This window comes from Herpailurus yagouaroundi, unplaced genomic scaffold, assembly GCF_014898765.1.
Source record: "Herpailurus yagouaroundi ecotype Mexico unplaced genomic scaffold, PumYag 160, whole genome shotgun sequence".
Taxonomy (NCBI): Eukaryota; Metazoa; Chordata; class Mammalia; order Carnivora; family Felidae; genus Herpailurus; species Herpailurus yagouaroundi.
The window spans coordinates 47175281-47197146 of record NW_024412401.1 but is presented as its reverse complement, the minus strand read 5'-3'; the positions used below and the strand labels follow the sequence as shown (position 1 = coordinate 47197146).

General features: G+C 40.8%; 1 protein-coding gene across 4 annotated transcripts in view; it reads left to right on the top strand.

Moving 5' to 3' along the window:
- The window catches only part of NR6A1 (nuclear receptor subfamily 6 group A member 1), a 231724-nt gene that overhangs the window by 188879 nt on the left and 20979 nt on the right, over positions 1-21866 (top strand). For all 4 annotated transcript variants that reach the window (XM_040482294.1, XM_040482296.1, XM_040482293.1 and 1 more), the window contains 2 exons: positions 4566-4808; positions 15877-15932. In XM_040482294.1, the coding sequence (XP_040338228.1) occupies positions 4566-4808; positions 15877-15932 (299 nt within the window). The remainder of the gene's footprint in view (positions 1-4565; positions 4809-15876; positions 15933-21866) is intronic.

Sequence of the window (21866 nt, the reverse complement as noted above, 5' to 3'; positions counted from 1 at the left end):
CTGTGGCATAGACCAATGCTGTTTTATAGAAACAGAACATGGCAGGAAGAATAGCTGTGGCCAGAGAGAGAAGCAGTCATAGGACTCAAAGGGAATCTAGTCTCTTTGTGCCCTCAGTGGAGAATTATCCCCACCTCGTCTTTGATCTCATTGTGGCCTTTTAAACTCTGATGAGGGGCGCCTGGGTGGCTCAGTGGGTTAAAGGGCCGACTTCGGCTCAGGTCATGATCTCGCGGTCCGTGAGTTCTAGCCCCGCGTCGGGCTCTGTGCTGACAGCTCAGAGCCTGGAGCCTGCTTCAGATTCTGTATCTCCCTCTCTCTGACCCTCCCCTGTTCATGCTCTGTCTCTTCCTGTCTCAAAAATAAATAAACGTTAATTAAAAAAAAAAAAAGTAAACTCTGATGAGAAGAACAAGAACAAGCAGTGTCACAAGAAACAAGCAGATTTTTAACAGGTCTGTATTGGATTGTTGCTCAGTGGGTCCTTTGCTCTGGATCCAGATGCTGCACAGAGTACCATACGAATGCTTTCTAAAGAGGCTACTGAACTCCAATTCTGATACTAGCAGATGAGGGTCGTCAACTCATAAATGGACAAGTTACTTAACTTTTTTTGAGATCTCCATTCTCTCAATTACAAAAGGATGATAGCACTTGTATCCACCTTTGGGATTATGAGAATTATGTGACACGGCACAAAGCACAGTGCTTAGTTGTGGTCGGTGTTCAGTGAAATCATATCCATGAAGAAAGGGATGGTATGGTTCTTCTAGAGATTGATTAACTATAACTCTTTTTAAGTCTATTCTGATAGAGTTCTGGTTTATATTTTATTTTTATTTATTTTTATTTTTTTTTAATGTTTATTTATTTTTGAGACAGAGACAGAGCATGAACAGCGGAGGGTCAGAGAGAGAGGGAGACACAGAATTGGAAGCAGGCTCCAGGCTCTGAGCTGTCAGCACAGAGCCTGACGCGGGGCTCGAACTCATGGACCGCGAGATCATGACCTGAGCCGAAGTTGGCCGCTTAACCGACTGAGCCACCCAGGCGGCCCTGGTTTACATTTTAATGTGTGTTTATGTATGATATATATCATATATATGATAGAATGTGATATCATGCATATATAAATTTAATATTGAAGGTTTGAATTTAAAGTGAGAAAATTTAGGTTCTCTGTATCCAGTCATGATTTTTTCACAGTATTCTATGTTCTGTTTCTAAGCCCTTTCAGCAACTCAAGCCCGGCACTCTAGGGAATCCCATCCCACACATAGTACTATTGTCCTATCATTCATTTTGCCTTTTTGGCTTTTTCTGGTTTAGTTTTTAAATTTTCTGTTGTAACTTTACTCTAATGTTTACCTTGAATTTCTTTTGCATTTTTAAAAGAGGAAAAGATGGGGCGCCTGGGTGGCTCAGTCAGTTGAGCGTCTGACTTTAGCTCAGGTCATGATCTCACGGTTCGTGAGTTCGAGCCTCGCATCAGGCTCTGTGCTGACAGCTCAGAGCCTGGAGCCTGCTTCAGATTCTGTGTGTCCCTCTCTCTCTGACCCACCCTACTGTGCTCTATCTCTCTGTATCTTAAAAATGAATAAACATTAAAAATTAAAAAAAGAAAAAAAGGAAAAGAAAAAGAATACTTATTACACCAGGGCCATTTTTATAGAGCATTTTAACCAAGTTTCTTTTAGCTGCATGTAACAAAAACCCATTTAAGTTAGCTTGACCAATTAAAAAGAAAACAAAGTATGTATTCCAAGACATAAATGTGAGTTTGTCATGGTATGTCAGTTTGCCCACAATTGGGAAGTTCATCCAAGCCTTAGAAAAGCTTGGAAAGTTCTGTGGGACGCCTTGGTGGCTCAGTTGGTTAAGTGGCCAACTTTGGCTCAGGTCATGATCTCATGGTTCGTGAGTTCAAGTCCCACGTCAGGCTCTGTGCTGACAGCTCTGAGCCTGGAGTCTGCTTCGGATTCTGTTTCCCCATCTCTGCCCCTCCCCTGCTTGCACTCTGTCTCTGTCTCTCTCAAAAATAAATAAATGTTAAAGAAAAATGTGAAAAAAGAAAGGCTTAGAAAATTCTGTAATTACAAAATACAGAGTCCTCAAGAACCTAGGTGATTCTTCTTTCCATATCTGTCTTTCTCTATTTCCCTAGCCATGTGGTCATGTATCTGATGGTTCTCTCTGCATACCTGCTATTTGCTGTGTTCTTTGGCAAGAGCCTTAATATATGTTTCCCTGTATGGAAAAAATATTGTGTATTAGTTTCCTGTGCTGCTGTTAAAAATTACACAAACTGGGTGGCTTGAAACAACGGAAATTTATTTTCTCACAGTTAGGGAATCAGAAGTTCAAAAATCATCAGTATCACTGGGTAGAAATGAAGGTGGGCAGAGCCACACTACTCCAGAGGCTTTAGGGGAGAATTCATTTCTTGCCTCATCCAACTTGTAGTGGCAGCCATTCCTTGTGTCCACCTTCCACCTGTCTTCACATTGCCTTCTCCTCTGTGCACGTATGCGTGCATGCGTGTGTGTCCTCTTCTGCTATATCAAATCCCCCTCTGTCTATATCAAATCTCCCTCTGTCTTTCTCTTTATAAAGTCATGTGTGATTGCAAGTAGGGCCCACCTATATAAGCCAGAATAATCTCCCATCTCAAGATCCTTATTTGATCACATCCACAAAGCCCGCTTTTCCTTACAAGGTAAGATTTACAGGTTTCAGGGATTAGGACCTGATATATTTGGGTGGCCATTATCCAGCCTACTACAAATAGGGATCATAAAGACATCTCTAAGTTGGCATGTAATAAAGTTGCCTAAATGCTAGTATCCTTTCTTCTTTACATCTCTCCTACACATACTGCCATTTAACATTCTTTAACATTGCTTTCAAATGCTTTTGTTTTCAGGAATGTTATTATCACATGAAGTGTGGGCCTGTTAGGATAATGATAATAAAAATAGTAGCTGTCATTTATTAAATGTCCATTGCAGCTCAGGCATCGTGCTGAGTATTTTATCTATGATATGTATGTACCATTATAACCCCCATTTTACAGATGAGAGAAACTAGATTCAGATAGATGAAATAACTTAATTTTCCCAAGTTCAGTTAGCTAGTAAGTGTCAGAACTTCAGTTTAAATAAGGATCTCCAACTCTAAAGGCTGTGTTCTTAATCATTGTATCTTACCTGTTACTCAGCAGTGAGGTTCAAATCTCTTGGCCCCTGATCAAAACCTTTTCTTGGAGGTTTCTTGCACCTGCTAGCAAGATCTGATATCACAGTTCACCAGAGCACTTTTTTTTGTCATATGGCTGTTCTTTAGCAGTTGCTTGGTCCTAAGCAAGTGAATTTGATGGAAGAGGAAGTTAGAGAGCTATATATCCAGCCTGAATTTCCTCTTCGAATAACTTGTTTGTTGCTAGGCAGTAAGTTCCTTGACTATCAGGAACATGATGATTTATTTCTGAATACCCAGTACGGAACACAGGGCCTGGACACAGAGTAGATATTCTGCTAGAACGTAAGCTTCAGCAGGACTTTTATTCACTGCTGTATCCATGCCTTACAATAGTGCCTAGACTAGAAGAGCTGCCTAATATCTGTTGAATGGATGGATGACTGGTTGGTTGGCTGGGCATGGTTAAAACTTCTTCACTGGTTAAAAATTACAACTTTAGGGGCGCCTGGGTGGTGCAGTCGGTTGAGCGTCCGACTTCAGCCAGGTCACGATCTCGCGGTCCGTGAGTTCGAGCCCCGCATCAGGCTCTGGGCTGATGGCTCAGAGCCTGGAGCCTGTTTCCGATTCTGTGTCTTCCTCTCTCTCTGCCCCTCCCCCATTCATGCTCTGTCTCTCTCTGTCCCAAAAATAAATAAACGTTGGGAAAAAAAAAAATTAAAAAATTACAACTTTAGGGGCGCCTGGGTGGCGCAGTCGGTTAAGTGTCTGACTTCAGCCAGGTCACGATCTCGCGGTCCGTGAGTTTGAGCCCCGCGTCAGGCTCTGGGCTGATGGCTCAGAGCCTGGAGCCTGTTTCTGATTCTGTGTCCCCCTCTCTCTCTGCCCCTCCCCCGTTCATGCTCTGTCTCTCTCTGTCCCAAAAATAAATAAACGTTGAAAAAAAAAATTAAAAAAAAATTACAACTTTGCTTTAATGGATGTATGCCCTATGCTGGGCACTTACATACAGTATCAGTAATCCTTACCTTTCTGCAGAGTAGAAGTAATGGGCTGTGGCTGAGGAACGTTAGGGAGAGGGAGTAGTCGAAGATATCTCCCAAGTATCTGACCTGGATACTGGTCTAAGTCATGATGAAACCCAGGAGGAGGAGCATGAGCATGAGTTATTTTTTAGATAGGCTATATTTGTGTTATCTGCAGGTAGATGTAAGGATCTGTTCCTAAGACAAAGGCTCTAAAGATGTCCCCTGTTTGCCAGTCAGCCTGGAAAGAGTGATATTCTTGATCTGCCCAGAGCAGGGTTGCTTATTTTAGGACTGCAGGCTTAAAGCCATTATTTCCATGTGTTCTAACTTGAATCTGTTCAGTTTCTGTTCCAGATGATCGGGCTGAACAACGAACCTGTCTCATTTGTGGGGACCGTGCCACGGGATTGCACTATGGAATCATCTCCTGTGAGGGATGCAAAGGGTTTTTCAAGCGGAGTATTTGCAACAAGCGGGTGTATCGGTGCAGTCGTGACAAGAACTGTGTCATGTCTCGGAAGCAGAGGAACAGGTGCCAGTACTGCCGCCTGCTCAAATGCCTCCAGATGGGGATGAATCGGAAGGGTGAGTGGTGCTTGTGGCTCTACTACCCACGCTTCAACCATCACTGTATCTTAGTGTTAGCTATTAAGCCTTGGCGTTATTTATTTCCCAAGCCTGCACTGTGTGCCAGGTGTTGTACTATGTACTCATAACCCAAAAATGAGTCTGGTGTAGCTCCTGCCTACAGGGATTTCCCAGATTAGGTGGGGAGAAAGACTGGTGAGATGTTACAGATTCTGTGAGAATGAATTCACAGGCTCCATTTGGCAAGACCCCAATTAACAATCAAGTCCTAACTGGGATTCATATACTCCACTAGTTCTTCTTTCAGAGCATAACAGGAAGTAGGAATTTGGGATGAAAAAGTAGGAAGGCAGTATGTCACTTGCATGTGATATCATTTTGTTTGCTAGAATCATGGTGTACTCAGAGGTTAGGCATGCCCAGAAATCTGCATCCAGGTTTGTGAAGAATGTGGGATTTGGGGGGAAGCTTTCTGAGAGCCATTGGCCTGAGATTACATGAATAAACCAATTTTCTAAGAGGATTAATCCAAGGGGCAGGCTTTAAAGAATGGATTGGTGTGGGGGAAAGCAAAAAGGCTACCTAGAAAATTTTTAGAGTCTGGAAGAAAGGTGTGAAGAATCTGAAGGAGGGGCAGAAAAAGTAATGTTACAGATGGGGAGACGTGGGAGAAGCTTACCTGATAGGAGTTGATAACGTACTGGATATTGGGCAGCACCAGAAGTTGAACTTGAAGATTTGGATTAATAGTAACAGCCCTACCAGGAAAAAAAAGTCAGGCTAAAAAGCAGCGTGGGGGAGAATGTTGACCTTGGCAGTGCATTGTTTGAGGTACCTGAGAAAGACACATACAATGTCCACCAAGGAATGTGGATATGTAGGAACTGAAGTGAAAAGTCCTGCCTTTAAGCAGAAGTTTGTGGAACTGTTTGCAATCAGGTGGTAAAATTTTGTTGGTGGGTAAAAACCACCCAAGGAAAGAACTTGGATACAGAAGAGGAGAAGGCCAGTGTCAGAAACTCTAGGAGCGTTCTCATGGAGGGTGGACAATATAGTATAGTACAGTTCAGTAGAAAGCATAGAGGCAGGAGTTGATGACAGATCAGTTCTGTGACCTTCGGCAGTTTGCTTTATGTCTGATGCTCAGTTGTCTTACCTTTAAAATCATGTGATAGTGAGTACTTAACCTTTTGGGAATTCTCTAGAGGATTAAATATGACAACGTATATAAAATACTCAGCGAGGTACTAGGGGTTCATAATAGTAGTGTGTTGGGGCAGGAGTTAGAGTTAGTGAACTGTTCAAATTGGTTTTGTCTCATTAATAAGTGCAGACAACCAGATATACTTAACACTGGTTTTTATTTTTGTTTTTTTTTAATTATATGTGGGATCAGAAGAATCCTTTAAAAGCTTTCCTATCGGGGCGCCTGGGTGGCTCAGTCGGTTGAGCGTCCGACTTCGGTTCAGGTCATGATCTCACAGCTTGTGAGTTTGAGCCCTGCGTCGGGCTCTGTGCTGACAGCTCAGAGCCTGGAGCCTGCTTCTGCTTCTGTGTCTCCCTCTCTCTCTCTGCCCCTAACCCACTCACATTCTGTCTCTGTCTCTCTCAAAAATAAATAAACATTAAAAAAATTTTTTTTTTAAATAAAAGCTTTCCTATCATGAAGAAAGGTAAGAAAGTTCTAAAAAAGGGCATTTAGATAAATTTAGGTCATTTATAATTTACTTATAATACTAATATTTATCAGATACTATGTGTATCAGAAACTCTTCAGCACTTTCTATGCATTGTCTCATTGAATATGCACAAACCTATTATTAAATATTACCCTCGGTTTATAGATGCAGCTGGGAGAGGTAAAATATCTTACCAGTAGATAAGTTAGTGGTGATTATGTGGATAATAATTACTAAGTTGTAATTCATTATTAATCAGGCAGATCTGGTACCTAACCGTATAGACAACGTGCTGCTTTACAACATCTACCATATTGGCATAGCTACTCGCATGTTGGAATGCCCTGTGTTTACTGGATGATAAATACCTATAATACAGCATTTAAATTGTTACTAACTTTGTCTGCTATGTGTCTAATCTCCTTTTCTGTCCAGAATTTACTTCCTGTGCCTCAAGCATGCTTTGTATTATCCTGCCTGTGCTCAGGTTCTTTCCTCTAGCTAGAAGTCCTCTCCCTTCCACACTGGCCGTTTCCTCTTACAGAAACGTTTCCCAGCCACCATTGCCAAACAAGTAACGTCTTGAAGAGAGAGCCTGTGAGCATCTCTCCACTTTGATCTGATTTGGTGTTGGTCTCCAGTTTTCTCATCTCCCTTTTTTGTCCTCACTGTATTTTCTCAAAGCATATTTATGGTTGGCTTCTTGACTGTTCTCTCTGATGATTCATCCTGCTTATTTAGTTGGAATATGAGACTCTGGACCTTCTAACCAAACTCTCCTGTTTTAGGGAAGAAGCTTAACTTCATAACTCCTATAACCATAGCCAGGAGAAGATGACACAAGGAGTACTGAGGGGTGGGAACTGCCTTCCTTTGTCCCTTTGCACGCATTGCTGGATGGTTTAGTTGCCTTGTGAAGCTGCTTCTCAGAGAGAAACTCTGCCACCTCCTGGTTGGTGCTAAGAAAGCAGCATTTAAATTGCAGTTGCCTTTGGAATGTTTTTGGTTGACGGAACTGTTACATGGAACTGTGGTGTTAGCCATATAATTTTATGCATTTGTCAAAACGTAGAAATATACATCACTAAAGAAGTGAATTTTATTGTATATAAATTTGTTTAAAAGCAACAAGTTTATGGGGGGAAAGATAGAATGTACACTGTGATGAATGAGTCTAACTGATATTACAGATAAATCACATGAGGAAATGGGGAAGAAAGGAGCTGACCTTGGAAAATAGTGTTTCGACTCTATACCATAAGGCTGAAGACAAAAAGAATTGTATACAAACAAAGCTCTCTAGTTTATAAATTTGTTTCTTTCAAGGTTATGGGTTAGGAAGTCTGTCACTACTTTATTTGTATACTGGAGTTGAACAAGCAGGTAAATATATCGTTGATAATGAGAGTCCATTTTCTCACATCAGAGGAAGAAGTTATAAATCAGGAAAGAGGAAGGCAAGAATGAAGCACCAATCTGGTGCAAGATTGGAAGTATCAATATGAACTCATGTTCAGAAAAAATTTTTAGAAGAACCAGATCTTGGTCTCCAAATATCAATAAAAGGAACCAGACTCTTTGAAGGAATGGGTTATTCTAGGGCTGTGGCAGGGAAAATATAAGACGAGCCTGGAGCATCGGGGGTGCCAGAAAGTTAGAATATGCTATCTATCTATCTACCTACCTACCTATCTATTTTAATGTTTTTATTTCTGAAGGGGAGAGAGAGAGCATGAACAGGGGAGGAGCAGAGAGAGAGGGAGACACAGAATCTGAAGCAGGCTCCAGGCTCTGAGCTGTCAGCATAGAGCCCAACGTGGGGCTCGAACTCACGGACTGTGAGATCATGACCTGAGCCTAAGTCGGATCCTTGACCAACTGAGCCACCCAGGCGCGCCAGAATGTGCTATATTTTAAAAAGGAAGGGGCAAGGAGGGAGCATTATCAAAAGGTCACAGAAGCTAACCTGAAAGAACTTCCAATAGCCAAAGTTAGAACAGCTTGAGCAACAAAATAACTATACATTAGTTTATAACTCAAAGAATAAAATATCCATGAGTTCATACTGATAAAACTAACTGAATACAGGAGTGACCATTCTTTCTTAGAGAAGAATTCTAATCAATAAAGGTAGAAGGCATGAAGGAAATAGAAGATCACCATTAAAACACAACAGTAGGGGCGCGTGGGTGGCTCAGTGGGTTGACCGTCTGACTTCGGCTCAGGTCATGATCTCACGGTCTGTGAGTTCAAGCCCCGTGTCAGGCTCTGTGCTGGCAGCTCAGAGCCTGGAGCCTGCTTCTGATTCTGTGTCTCCCTTTCTCCCTGCCCCTCCCCCACTCATGCTCTGTCTCAGAAATAAACAAACATTAAAAAAAATTTTTTTAAACACAACAGTAATCATTGCTGCAGGCAGGATCCACTTATGGATGCTAAAATAGAGAGCATAGTTTTAAACAGAAACAGGGTATTTGCATAGCCCCAGAATATTTAGTAATTACAAAGGGGAAAGTAATAAGTTTCAGTAGAGAATTCTGACAGATACCATTTTAGCCAAGCAAGGTCAGTATCACCAGTATATTTACACATATACCCCCCTGATATTCTACAGTAGGGGCACAGATACACATATATACACCCAGGGATGGATCATTCCCAATCTACTTATGGGAAAACAGGGCAACCCAAATTGAAAGACATTCTTCAAAATACCTGACATACAGAATACTCTCCAAAAGTATCATTGTCACAAAAGACAAGGCAAGACTAAGAATGATTGGAGGAAACTACGGAGACATGACAACTGTATGCAGTATGGGATCCTAGATTGGATTCTGGAACAGAAGGGAACATCAGTGGGGAAATCTGAATAAAGTTTATATTTTGGTCAATCATACTATGCCAAAGTTAATTTCTTAGTTTTGATGAATAGTCTGTGGTTTGTAAGATGTTAACAGACAGGGAAGCTGGGTATAGAGTATATGGGGTTTCTATGTACTAGTTTTTTTGCAACTCTTTTGTAAGTCTAAACTTACTTCAAAATTTGAAAACTTAAGTGTTCAAAAAAACTCAACCGCCAAGTATGAGCCAGCCCTCTCTTGTCCCCTGTCTCTAAACATAGATATCTCTTCATATATGGAATTTGACTGGTCAGGAAATTAATTAGCAAAGCAGTGAGGGAAATTTAAATAAGGATAGTGAGTGGAGGCTGGGCCCCATCTGTCCCTCTTCACTACCCAGCCCATTACCTCCCAAGCATTACCTCCTCACCCATCTTGCAGCCTTCAGGATAAATTCTGGCTTTTCAGAGTGATTTTCAAAGCCCCTCTGACTCTAGCATCAGCCACTTCCTCCCTTCCCTTCTCCCTCTGCTGCTCCCCACACAGTTCGCATTCCATCCTAGTTCTCCAAAAACTCAATGATGGTTCATGTTTGGAGGACTTCGCACATGTAGTTTCATCGTCCCTAGAATGGTTTATCCCCATCTCCTCACCTGGTTATATATACTTTTCCTTGGAGGCTAAGCTTTTGTTTGTAACATCCTCTAAGCAGCTCTCTCTGATACCACCTCTCACCGGAAAGATGACCCTCCTTGACTTCCACAGCCCCTTTTGCCCTCTGCCGTAGCCCCGATCATCTTGTGCTATCTTTGTCTCTTAACTTCTCTGTTCCCACCATTTAGACAGTGTGCCCCTTAAGGGCCATGGCCAAGTGCCGCTTTCCTTGTGTCCTTCAGCAGATTTCCCAGTTAGGTAAGATGCTTTCTGGTTTGGTGGATTTACTCTGGTAGGGGGACCAGGGCACAAAACAGGATGGGGGAAATATTGTTAGTCTCATCGGAGGAAAGAGGAAGTTACACTGAGCCTTACGAGAAAATTTATGTCAGTTAAGAATCGTGAAAAAAAAATTATGTGAGAAAATTTAGAATTCCTTAACTTTGTTGTCTCATAACTTACTAGTTAACTGGTTAAAAAGTAAAAAGGTTAAGGAAAACTTGGAGAAGGTGATGTGGGTAGAATGGCATTGTGAGAATAATCCTGTGGCATTGCCATACTGCTTTATCGGGATAAAAATGGAGCGCTGAGAAATCTCAAGGAAAGAATAATTGAGCAGAATCTTGAAGGCATAGAAGTTCAAGCTCCTTATAAAATTAAACAGCTATTATTTGTTTATGATTTTATTTATTTATGATTTTATTTTTAAGTAATCACACATAACATGGGATTTGAACTTGCAACCCCAGGATCAAGAGTTGCATGCTCCACTGACTGAGCCAGCCAGGAGCCCCTTAGGAGCTTTTTAAAAACCACTCCCCTCTTCCTTCTCTTCAAGAAGGAGAAAGAGAGAGGGAAGGGAAGGGGAAGAGAGAAAGAGAAAGAAAGGAAGGAAGGAGGCTGGGAGAGGAAGAGGGAGCAGAGGAGAGGGAGAGAGAGAAAGTGTGTGTGTTTGTATGTATTTTCTTAACTCTTGGGGAGGAAGTTACAGACATCATTCTTCTTTGTTTCTAACATGACCACAGTACTGTTATCAAAACCAGGAAGGACGTCTGGGTGGCTCAGTCAGTTGATCATCCAACTCTTAATTTTGGCTCAGGTCATGATCCCAGGGTCGTTTGATTAAACCCCATGTAGGGCTCCTTGCTGAGCATGGAGCCTACTTAAGATTCTTTCTCTGCCTCTGAACTCACTCACGCTCTCTCTCTAAAAATAATAATTTTAAAAGAATAATAAAAAATTTTAATATGGCATAATACTATTATCTGATTAGCAAATCTTATTCAAATTTCACCATTTATTTCAGTGTCCTTTATAGCAAGGTGTTTTTTGTAATATAGGAGCCAATCCAGGATCGTGTATTACATTTAGCTTTTATGTCTCTTCAGTCTCTTTTACTTATTTATTTTTTTAATGTTTATTTATTTTTGAGAGAGTGGTGGGGGGAGGGGCAGAGAGAGAGAGAAACACAGAATCCGAAGCAGGCTCCAGGCTCTGAGCTGTCGACACCGAGCCCAATACAGGGCTTGAACTCACAGACTGCAAGATCATGACCTGAACCGAAGTCAGATGCTTAACTGACTGAGCCACCCACGCACCCTCTTCAGTCTCCTTTAATCTGAAAGGGTTCCTCAGTCTTATTTTGTCTTGAATAACATTGCCAATTTTGAAGAAAACAAGTAGAATATTCCTCAACTTGGGTTTATCAGTTTCCTCACGATTATGTTCAGGTCATGCATTTTTGGCAAGAATGCCACAAAAGCGATGATGTGTCCTTTTCGTGCATCATATCAAGGGGGCATGGTGTACTTTGTCCCATTATTGGTCATGTTAACTTGAATCACTTGGTTGAGGTGGTGTCACTTGGGTAAGGTGATGCTGCTAGATTTTCCCACCAGAAAGTTATTTTCTGAGTAGAGGCAACAATATGTAAAGAGGGAAAGCTGTGTAAAGCAGCATGGTATGTTCAAGGACTAACAAATAGTTCTCTGTAGTTACGGTGTAAATTTTGTGACAAGAGATGAAGATGGGGAACCCCAGAGGAACCAGATCATAGGAGTGTCTTAAATGCCAAGCTGGCAAGGTGGGATTTAGCTCATAGACCAAAGGGAGCCACCAATGGGTTTTGATGTAGTTAACTTTGTGTCTTACTCGCCTTTCTGCTTCTGGGTTTGGGTTGGCTGCCCAGGCCTAAGTGAAGAATGGTAAGTATGTGAGTTCCAGAACAGAAAAAGGTTTTGTGCTTCTTTTGAGCAGAGGTAGGAGAACCATAGCTGCTGCCATTCTTGGGCTTGGGACAAGAAGTGGAGCAAAATCCATTCCTGTTGTCTTATATCTGGAAGCCCTTTGTTTTTATTTTTTTAAATCAGTATCAGTTCACCACAAGAAAGATTCTCAGCCCTGTTGAGAAACTTGCTCTTAGCTCAGTGTAACATCAAGGATTAAGCACAGCTTTAGAATCAGAAGACCTAAACTGAAATCTCAGCTGTCAGTTCTTCCCTGAGTAGCCTTGAACAAGTCCCTTTTCCTCTGTGAGCTTCAGGTGTTTTCATCTCTAAATTACGTAGGATTGGGGCGCCTGGGTGGCTCAGTTGGTTAAGTGTCCAACTTCGGCTCAGGTCATGATCTCACAGTTTGTGGGTTCGAGCCCCGCATCAGGCTCTGTGCTGACAGCTCAGAGCCTGGAGCCTGCTTCGGATTCTGTGTCTTCCTCTCTCTCTGCCCCTCTCCCACTCTCTCTCTGTCTCAAAAATAAACATTAAAAAAATTTTTTTTCAAACTACTAAGATAGTAATAATGGACACCTTCCAAGGTTGTTGTGAGGATCAAATGTGATACCATATATGTGGGTACATTAGAAGCTTTAAAATATGATCCAAGTTCTTGTTTTAAAAGAGGCACTGTGACGCATCCTATTATTTCACACACTTCAGGTAGTTTCATGCCATCTTGACGAATTTTACCATCTTTGATCAAACCAGTATTAATGTTTATATTCTTCTTTAAATCAAATTTTTTAATTTGTATTTTTTATATATTATTTTGAGAGAGCAAGAGAGCGAGTCAGCATGAACAGGGGAGGGGCAGAGAGAAAGAGGGAGAGATAGGATCCCAAGCAGTCTCTGTGATGTCAGTGCAGAGCCTGATGCGGGGCTCGATCTCACAAATCATGAGATCATGACCTGAGCTGAAATCAAGAGTTGGACACTTAACTGACTGAGCCACCCCAGTGCCCCAAATCAAAAAATTTTTTTAAATCAAAGTTAATTTTCCAAGGGAATTTTTATCGTCTCAGTGAATGGAAAATCAGTATTTTTTTAGTGCCTATTAGGATACATGTATAATTGAGAGTTTATGCACCACCTAAAATTTTGTTTCTCCCAATGGTATGCAGGTACAATGGGAAAAACTAGTTGTGGAAAGAAATTTGGGCTTAGTCTAATAGTTTGGGTGCCAACCTTAATTCTTCTGCTGTCTAGTTTCTGTTGCCATAAGCAAAATACTTCATTTTTCTGAACCTTAGATTCATCTGTTCAGTGGGAGCAATACTAGTACTTTCCTCATGGGTTGTTTTACCCAGGATAGTACCTAAAACACAGTAGATGTCCATCATATGTGAGTTTCCTTAGTCCAGGTGGGGTTGAGGGACAACATAAGCTTTTAAGTATCAGAACAAAATATTGGTGAGATGTAAATCTTTAAGATTTGTGGCCCTCTAAACGAAAAGAAAAACATATTGAGTTCCTTCCTCACCTACAAGACAACTAAAATGTGTTTGGTACTGGATCTGCCAATGATCTTTATTATGTGAGCTGAAGCAAAGACATGGAGAACTCAGTATTGGAAATAGAAGTGTGTGAACACTGTCACTGACCCTGGAACAGCAGAAAAGGAATTTTAAGGAATTTTAGAACTTGAAATTAGGTTGAAAGATTGCTCCCAGACAAAAACTAGTATGCATCTGGCTCTAATACAGGCTGCGTATGTTTCCCACTCCAAATTCACAGCAGCCTTGTAAAGCAAACTACGTTGCCTCCATTTTCCTGATGAAGATGTTAAGGCTCCAGCAAAGCTGAGAATGGAACCTTGGTGTTTTAGCTACTGTGTTTGTAGAAAAGAGGCTGGATAGAGGGAAGGATTAGTTACTAAGTACCTACTTTATGTGCCAGGCCTTATGCTTGATATTTTAGTTATGTTATTTTATATGTAATCCCCACAATACCCAGTATGATAGGTTCCAGTAGCCCCTGTATTCTTTAGTAGACTGAGGTTCAGAGAGGTGAAGAAACTTGTGTGTAATTACATAGACCGGGCAAAAACAGGATTTAGACCCAAGTTTGTCTAATTCTGAACTGTGTAATTTTTTAAGGATACCGAGAATGATATCTGCTTTAAGGAAAATGAACTGAGTGTTAGGCTTGGAACCCTCAATCCTGCCCCAAGGACTTTCTAGATTCTTAATATTATTTTTTTTGAAAGCAGGTATATTATTTTATACACACACACACACACACACACACACACACACACACACAGAGCAAAGCTTACTCACACATGATGCTGTTAGCTTATCTTCTGTTGTTAACATGGCCTCCTCCAAGCCAACCTTCACAGTGACCATCGTAAAGATTTTTTGAAAATGCCGACCTGACCACATCCATCCTCTGCATTCCATCTCATCCTTGGCTTCCTCTGCTAAAGTGCATATTCCTACCCTGCCGTTAAAGGCTATCAGTGATTGGGCCCCACTTGGCCTCTCCAACCTCCAACTTCATCTCTTACTACTCTACTCACATGCACACGCACACACAAGCTTTAGCCAGGGTGAACCACTTGGAAATTACCAGAAAGAATACTCCATGCTTACTTTCAACTTGAAGCTTTTCTGTGTACTGTTCATTCACCCTTTTACTGCTTGCGTAAATCCTATTCATCCTTTAAGACTCAGTTCAGAAGTCATCTTTGCCAGAAAGTTTTGCCAGATACCATAGTGTTTCTATAATTGTAGATCAGAAGTTTCTCTTCTGTGCCCCCATATTAAGTGCTCCATAAACAGTAATGGCAATAGTATTAGTAGCTATTATGCCTAATAACACTGGTACTATTTAAAGGGTGCTTTTTATTGCTAAATAACTTCTTCCTTTTGTGGAATCACCTGAATAAGAAACAGTTGCAATGGGAACTCTACTGGCTGCTTTTATAGGGAGAAACCAATCAGATCAAAATTTTGATTAATTAAAAAAAAACAAAAAACAAAGAACCTTTTCTCATCCTACACATTAGACTGCAACTTAGCCTGAAAATAAAACAAAATATCTAAAAATGGAAATGTTCTCAGGGTGCCTGAGTGGCTTAGTTGGTTTAAGCATCTCACTCTTTGATTTCAACTCAGATCAGGATCTCATGGTTTGTGGGATCGTCGAGCCCTGCATTGGGCTCTGCACTGACAGAGCAGAGCCTACTTGAGATTCTCTCTCCCCCTTTCTCTGCTTCTCTCTCTCTCTCTTTCAAAATAAATAAATAATTTTTTTAAATAGAAATATTTTTTCTATCCCTCTCTTTAAATTTACTGAAGCCTTCAGATGCATCATCCTGGTGGGATATTTGTAACTGGGGGACTATTAATAAGGCTGTCATCTTTGTTGAAATATTAAACGTATGCATTGTGTACAGTGTGTGTCCATTGCCTTGGGGGTCCAAAAGGATCTGTTGCCTATGAGGTAGCCTAGAATGATGAAAAGAGTATATATACTTTCGGTCTAGAAAGACCTGTTTTTTAATCTTGATTTCACCAATTATTACTTTGTGCTTTGGGCCACATAAGTTCTCTTTTTAAAGTGCGTAGACTTGTGTGGGTATGCTTTGACTGTCTTGGCTTATGTTTCCTTCCAGCAATCAGAGAAGATGGCATGCCCGGAGGCCGGAATAAGAGCATTGGGCCGGTCCAGGTGAGTTCTAGGCCTCACTCTTTGTTATCCATCCTGGAAACCCAGGGCTCCACATGTTCCCATAGCTACTTATCCTTGATCCTCTCATCTCCTGCTGGGGGAGCCATCTTGTTTTCATTCCTGTAAAACTGCTTTTAGAGCCTGGTATGAAAGTACTTTGAAAATCTTAAATATGTAAGATAATTATTTAAAGCTCTTTTTGTGATTCCCTCAACCCTTCCCAAGGATTTCACAGGAAGTCAACTCAATTCTGGTTTTAAACCATCCAGAGAATTTTTTTATGTCATTAAAACAGTCTGGCAGAAATCAGTAAGATTACTTTGCCTTGTTTGTAGAGTAGGAATGATAATACCCATTTAATCTCACAAATATTATTAAGTACTTAGTTTGTACAGGTCCTCTGTACTGTGAACTCAGTCTAGTGGAAGAGACAGATGTGTAAACAGACATTCAGAGTACAGTGAGTAGTAACAGGGGATACCTAGGGAGTACAGAAAAGAGGGACTTCTTTTCTGTTTGGATTGGAGCCATTGTTGGGGACTAAAGACATTTAGGGAAGGCTTCCTAGAGAAGGGAAAGTTTCAACTGAGTTTTGAAGGAAAAGGAGGAATTAGTTATGTTGGGAAGGAATGGGGAGCCAAATATCTTGTAATACTGCTAGACAGAACAGAATGTAAAAAGACCACAAGATGAATCTTTAAGGAATCACAGGGAGTTTATTCAGTCAGGCTGGAGCACTGGGCACATGTAATGGAGTGGCAGAAGATAAGGCAAATTCCTTGAGTTTGGAATCTGTTCTCTAGAGAGTAGCCTTGAACTCTCTTTGATTATAGTTCCTTAGGTAAAGCCTTTGTAGGACAAGCCTACACCACTTTTTCTTACTTGCCAGCAGAAGAACAACTTTATGAAGGAAGAAAATTGGATTTGTGTATGACCCAATATGTAAATCCCTCAGGACACCAGTGGGCAGGACCATGCCTCAAGGATTATTGGTGTGGACCAAGAGGCAACCACCAAAAGCTTTTAAGGAGAGAGAGAGAGAGAGAGAGAGAGAGAGAGAGAGAGAGAGAATCAGATGTGCATTTTAGAAAGACCGTTCTAATAGTAGAAATGGTTTGTGAGGAGCTGAGTAAGTGCCAGTGAAACTGGGGGCAGAGAAAAAGCAATTCAGAGGGTTTTACAGAAGTCTAGCCAAGAGATATAGATAGTGGTTTTAGGTAGGGCAATGATAGTATAGATTGAAGGGGAGAGAATAGATTCAAGAGATATTTAATAGGTAAAATTGGTAGGATTTATCTAATTGAATATGAGGGACTATGAGAGAAAGACAGGAATTCAGTCATTTTGAGACATATGCTGATGATATATGGAACATTTCCTATCACATGAACTCATTATGAGTTCGTGTATGCACTCAATTGGGGTGTGGGTGTATGCTGTATTCATTCTGTCTTTTTATTAATCCAATATTTATATTCATGTTATTCAAATCATATCTGTTTCTTGAAAGTCAATTTGATTTATTTTGGCCTATACATAGGTATTCTGTGTGTGTGTGTTAAAAAACATAACATGAAATTAACAAATTAAGTATACAGTACAGTATTGTTTACTATATGCACATTTTCATCTATATATAGAGCCTTTTCATCTTATGACTGAAACTTTATACTCACTGAGCAGCAACTCCTTATTTCCCCCTCTCCCCATTCCCTGGCAACCACCATTCTACTTTTGCCTTTCTAGGAGTGTGGCTACTTTTGATACCTCATGGAATCATGCAGTATTTGTTTTTCTGTGACTTCCTTATTTCACTTAGCGTATTGTAGCATATGACAGGATTTCTAAGGCTGAATAATATTCCATTGTAGATATATACCATATTTTGTTAATTCGTTCATCTGTCAGTGGATATTTGTTTCCAGCTCTTGGCCTTTGTGAATAATGCAGTGAACATGGAAGTGCAAATCTCTCTTTGAGATCCTGATTTCAGTTCTTTTGGATAAATACCCAGAAGTGGGATTACTGGCTCATATGGTGGTTTTATTTTTAATTTTTTGAAAAACCTTCATACTGTCTTCCATAGTGGCCACAACCATTTTCCATTCCCACCCAGCAGTGCACAAAGGTTTGAATTTTCTGCATCTTCTCTAGTACTTTTTATTTTCTGTTTTTTTCTGTTACTGTCATTCTGGACAGGTGTGAGGTTTTAATTTGCATTTGTCTGATTGGTGACATTGAGCATCTTTTCATGTATTTGTTGGCTATGCTGTTTATATGTCTTTGGAGAAGATTTTTTGGGTCTGTTTTTGTCTATTCAAATCTTTTGCTGCCCCCCCCCCCGCCATTTTTTTTTGGAGAGAGAGAGAGAGAGTGCATGTGAACATAAGCAGGGGAGGGACAGAGGGAGAGGGAGAGAGAGAGAGAGAGAGAGAGAGAGGGAGAAAGAGAAAGAGAAAGAAAGAGAATATCCTAAGCAGGCTCCATGCTCAGTGCAGAGCTCAACATGACAAGAAGCCTTTTCTCTGTTTTCTTTTAAGAGTTTTACAGTTTCAGGTCTTACATTTAAGTCTCTAATCCATTTTAAGTTGATTTTTGTATGTAGTATAAAAGATCAGAATCTACTTTCATCCTTTTGCATATGAATATCTAGTTTCCTTATACCACTTGTTGAAGAGACTATTGTTGTGTAGCCTTGGCAGCTTTGTCAAAGATCTTTTGACTACATATGTGGGCTTATTTGGGGGCTCTCTGTTCTGTTCCATTAGTCTGTAGTCCTGTCCTTATGCCAGTACCATGCCATACTGTTTTGGTTGCTGTAGCTTTGTAATGTGTTTTGAAAACAGGAAGTGTAGGGGCGCCTGGGTGGCGCAGTCGGTTAAGCGTCCGACTTCAGCCAGGTCACGATCTCGCGGTCTGTGAGTTCGAGCCCCGCGTCGGGCTCTGGGCTGATGCCTCAGAGCCTGGAGCCTGTTTCCGATTCTGTGTCTCCCTCTCTCTCTGCCCCTCCCCCGTTCATGCTCTGTCTCTCTCTGTCCCAAAAATAAGTAAACGTTGAAAAAAAAAATTAAAAAAAAAAAAAAAAGAGGAAGTGTAAAGGCCTCTAGCTTTGTTGGTTTTTGTCAGGTTGTTTCGGCAATTTGTGGTTCTTTGTGTTACCATATGAATTTGGGACTTTTTTTTTTCTATTTCTGCAAAAAATGCCATTGGAATTTTGATAAGGATTATACTGAATCTGTAGATCACCTTGGATCCTATGGACATTTTAACAATATTGTTTTTTAATCTGTGAACATAGGCCGTCTTTCCATTTATTTATATCTTTAATTTCTTTCAGCGGTATACAAGTCTTTCATCCCTTTAATTATGTTTATTCCTAAATATCTTGTTCTTTTTGATACTATTGTAACTGAGATTGTTTTCTTAATTTCCTTTTCAGATTTATTGTTAGTATATAAAAATGCAACTGATTTTTGTATATTGATTTTTTTTTTTATCCTGAAACGTTGCTGAATTCTTTTTTTTTTTTTAAGTTTGTTTATTTTGAGAGAGAGACAGAACAAGTGGGGAAGGGGCAGAGAGAGAGAGAGAGAGAAAGAGAGACAGAGAGAATCCCAGGCAGGCTCTGCACTGTCAGTACAAAGCCCAGTGCTGGGCTCGAATTTAAAAACCGTGAGATCATGACCTGAGCCAAAGTCAGATACTTAACTGACTGAGCCATCCAGGTGCTCCTGCTGAATTCTTTTATTAATTCTAAGTTTTCTGTGTGGAATCTTTAGAGTTTTGTATTTACAAGATCATGTCATCTATAAACAGAGGTACTTTACTTCTTTCTGGTTTAGATTTTTTAAAAATTTCTTTTACATGCCTAATTGCAACAGCTAGGACTTCTAATACCGTGTAAGGAGAAATGGCAAAAGTGGGCATTTTTGCTGTAATCCTGATCTTAGGAAAAAAGCTCTTAGTTTTTCATTATTGAGTAATGATATTAGCTGTGGGCTTTTCATGTGTGGCCTTTATTTGTAGTCATTCTTTTTGTATTTAGATGCAGCAGAAAGTTTATCCACTGGGAATAATTCTTTTTTTTTTTTTTTAATGTTTATTTATTTTGAGAGAGAGTGAGAGCACAAGCAGAGGTGGGGCAGAAAGAGAGAGAGAGAATCCGAAACAGGCTCCGTGCTGTCAGCACAGAGCCAGACATGGGGCTTGATCTTCTAAACCGTGAGATCATGACCTGAGCAGGAATCAAGAGTTGGACGCTTAACCGACTGAGCCACCCAGGCGCCCCGGGAAGAATTCTTAAGCATTTCCTCAATGAAGAACCTTCCTCAGCATTACCCAATGACTTTTGAGTACTCTTCTCCTAACATGCCAGGGCTTTTCAGTCGCTTATGTCTCTAGACCCTATGTTCTCTCTAGAATTGAGGTAGCTGATGCTCAGAGAAACATTCCTATTTCATCTCTCGTTACATTTGACATTTTGCTACTAGGCATATAATTTCCTCTTTTGTCTTTTACTTTTTTAGATGATCTGTTAGGAAGAGAAAGCTGTGATCTCCAAGTGCTTAATTACAAGGGATAGAATTGAGCAACTGTTGTGCACTTGCACCTCATAACTTTATCTTAGATCAACCTCCCAAGTCTGTCTGGCTCAGTTTTGCACCCTGTGAGGGAATCCTGAACTGTGAAGGAGGTGGTGTTATCTTCATTTTACAAGTGAGGGAACTAAGGCTCAGAAAACTTGAGTGACTTGCCCAACAGTGAGCACCCAAGTAGAAAATGACAGATGAGGTCTGAACCTAGACGTAAGCACTGCTGGTGTGTTCCATCCCCTTAATGCATCACTGATGGCCTAGTGTACTATGGGACCCATAGGAAGAGACAGGTACAGTACACCTTTGTCTCCCAGCTGGAACCAGTCTTACTGACTGGTTGTTTTCACCTCGCTCAAGTACTTCCATGCCCTCTAAGCTCTCGTCTTCCTCTCACTGCCATCACTGAGCCTGCTTCAGTCAGGGTGTCACTAAATGTCTTACAGTTTGATGGCACCTTTTGTCTTCACAGGTCTTTTTTTTTTTTTTTTAATGTTTATTTATTTTTGAGAGAGAGAGACAGAGACAGAGCACAAGTAGGGGAGGGGCAGATAGAGAGAGAGAGACACAGAATCCGAAGCAGGCGCTAGGCTCTGAGCTGTTAGCACAGAGCCTGGTGTGGGGCTTGAACCCACAGACCATGATGAGATCATGACCTGAGCTGAAGTCGGACGCTTAACTGAGTAAGCCATCCAGGCGCCCCTTCACGTGTCTTATACAATGTGTGATTTCAGTGTTCTAAAGATCCCTAAGTGAAAAGATTTGTTTTGCTACATGTGCTTGAATAAAGACTACCGTACCTCCAATTCAGTACACAATCTAAGTTATTTAAGGCCAGTCACTCAACTTGTGTACCAGTTAAATGTTTCTTGTTTTCCCTCCAAGTCCTGTATGCTGGCTGGCTTCCAGTTCTAAATGCCTCCTGTATTTATGATCAGAGCAGCTCAAGGTTTCCTCACAGGCTGCTGGAACAAAGAGTTATGCAGGTTTGACTCAGATTTCAGAGAAAATGTCCTCCCAGGCTTTCTATAGAAACAAAAAATAAAAATGTATCTGGCCTTTCCTCCTTACTACTCACTCTCATCCCATGCTAAGTTTAGCCAGTTAAGCTTCAACTCTGGGTTAAACACTGTATAGAAGATGTGTTTACTCACTCCCTGTGTGGTATGATAGCTAGAGCCAGGGACTGAATACTTGGATACTTTGGCCTCTTCCTCAAACTCCTCCCCAGACGTGGACACACAGTGTGATCTTGGGCAAGTCAGTTCACTTGTCTGAGCTAGAGTTTCTTCTCATTTATTTAGTAGGGTTGGGAATGTCTTTCTTACTAAGAAAATCCATG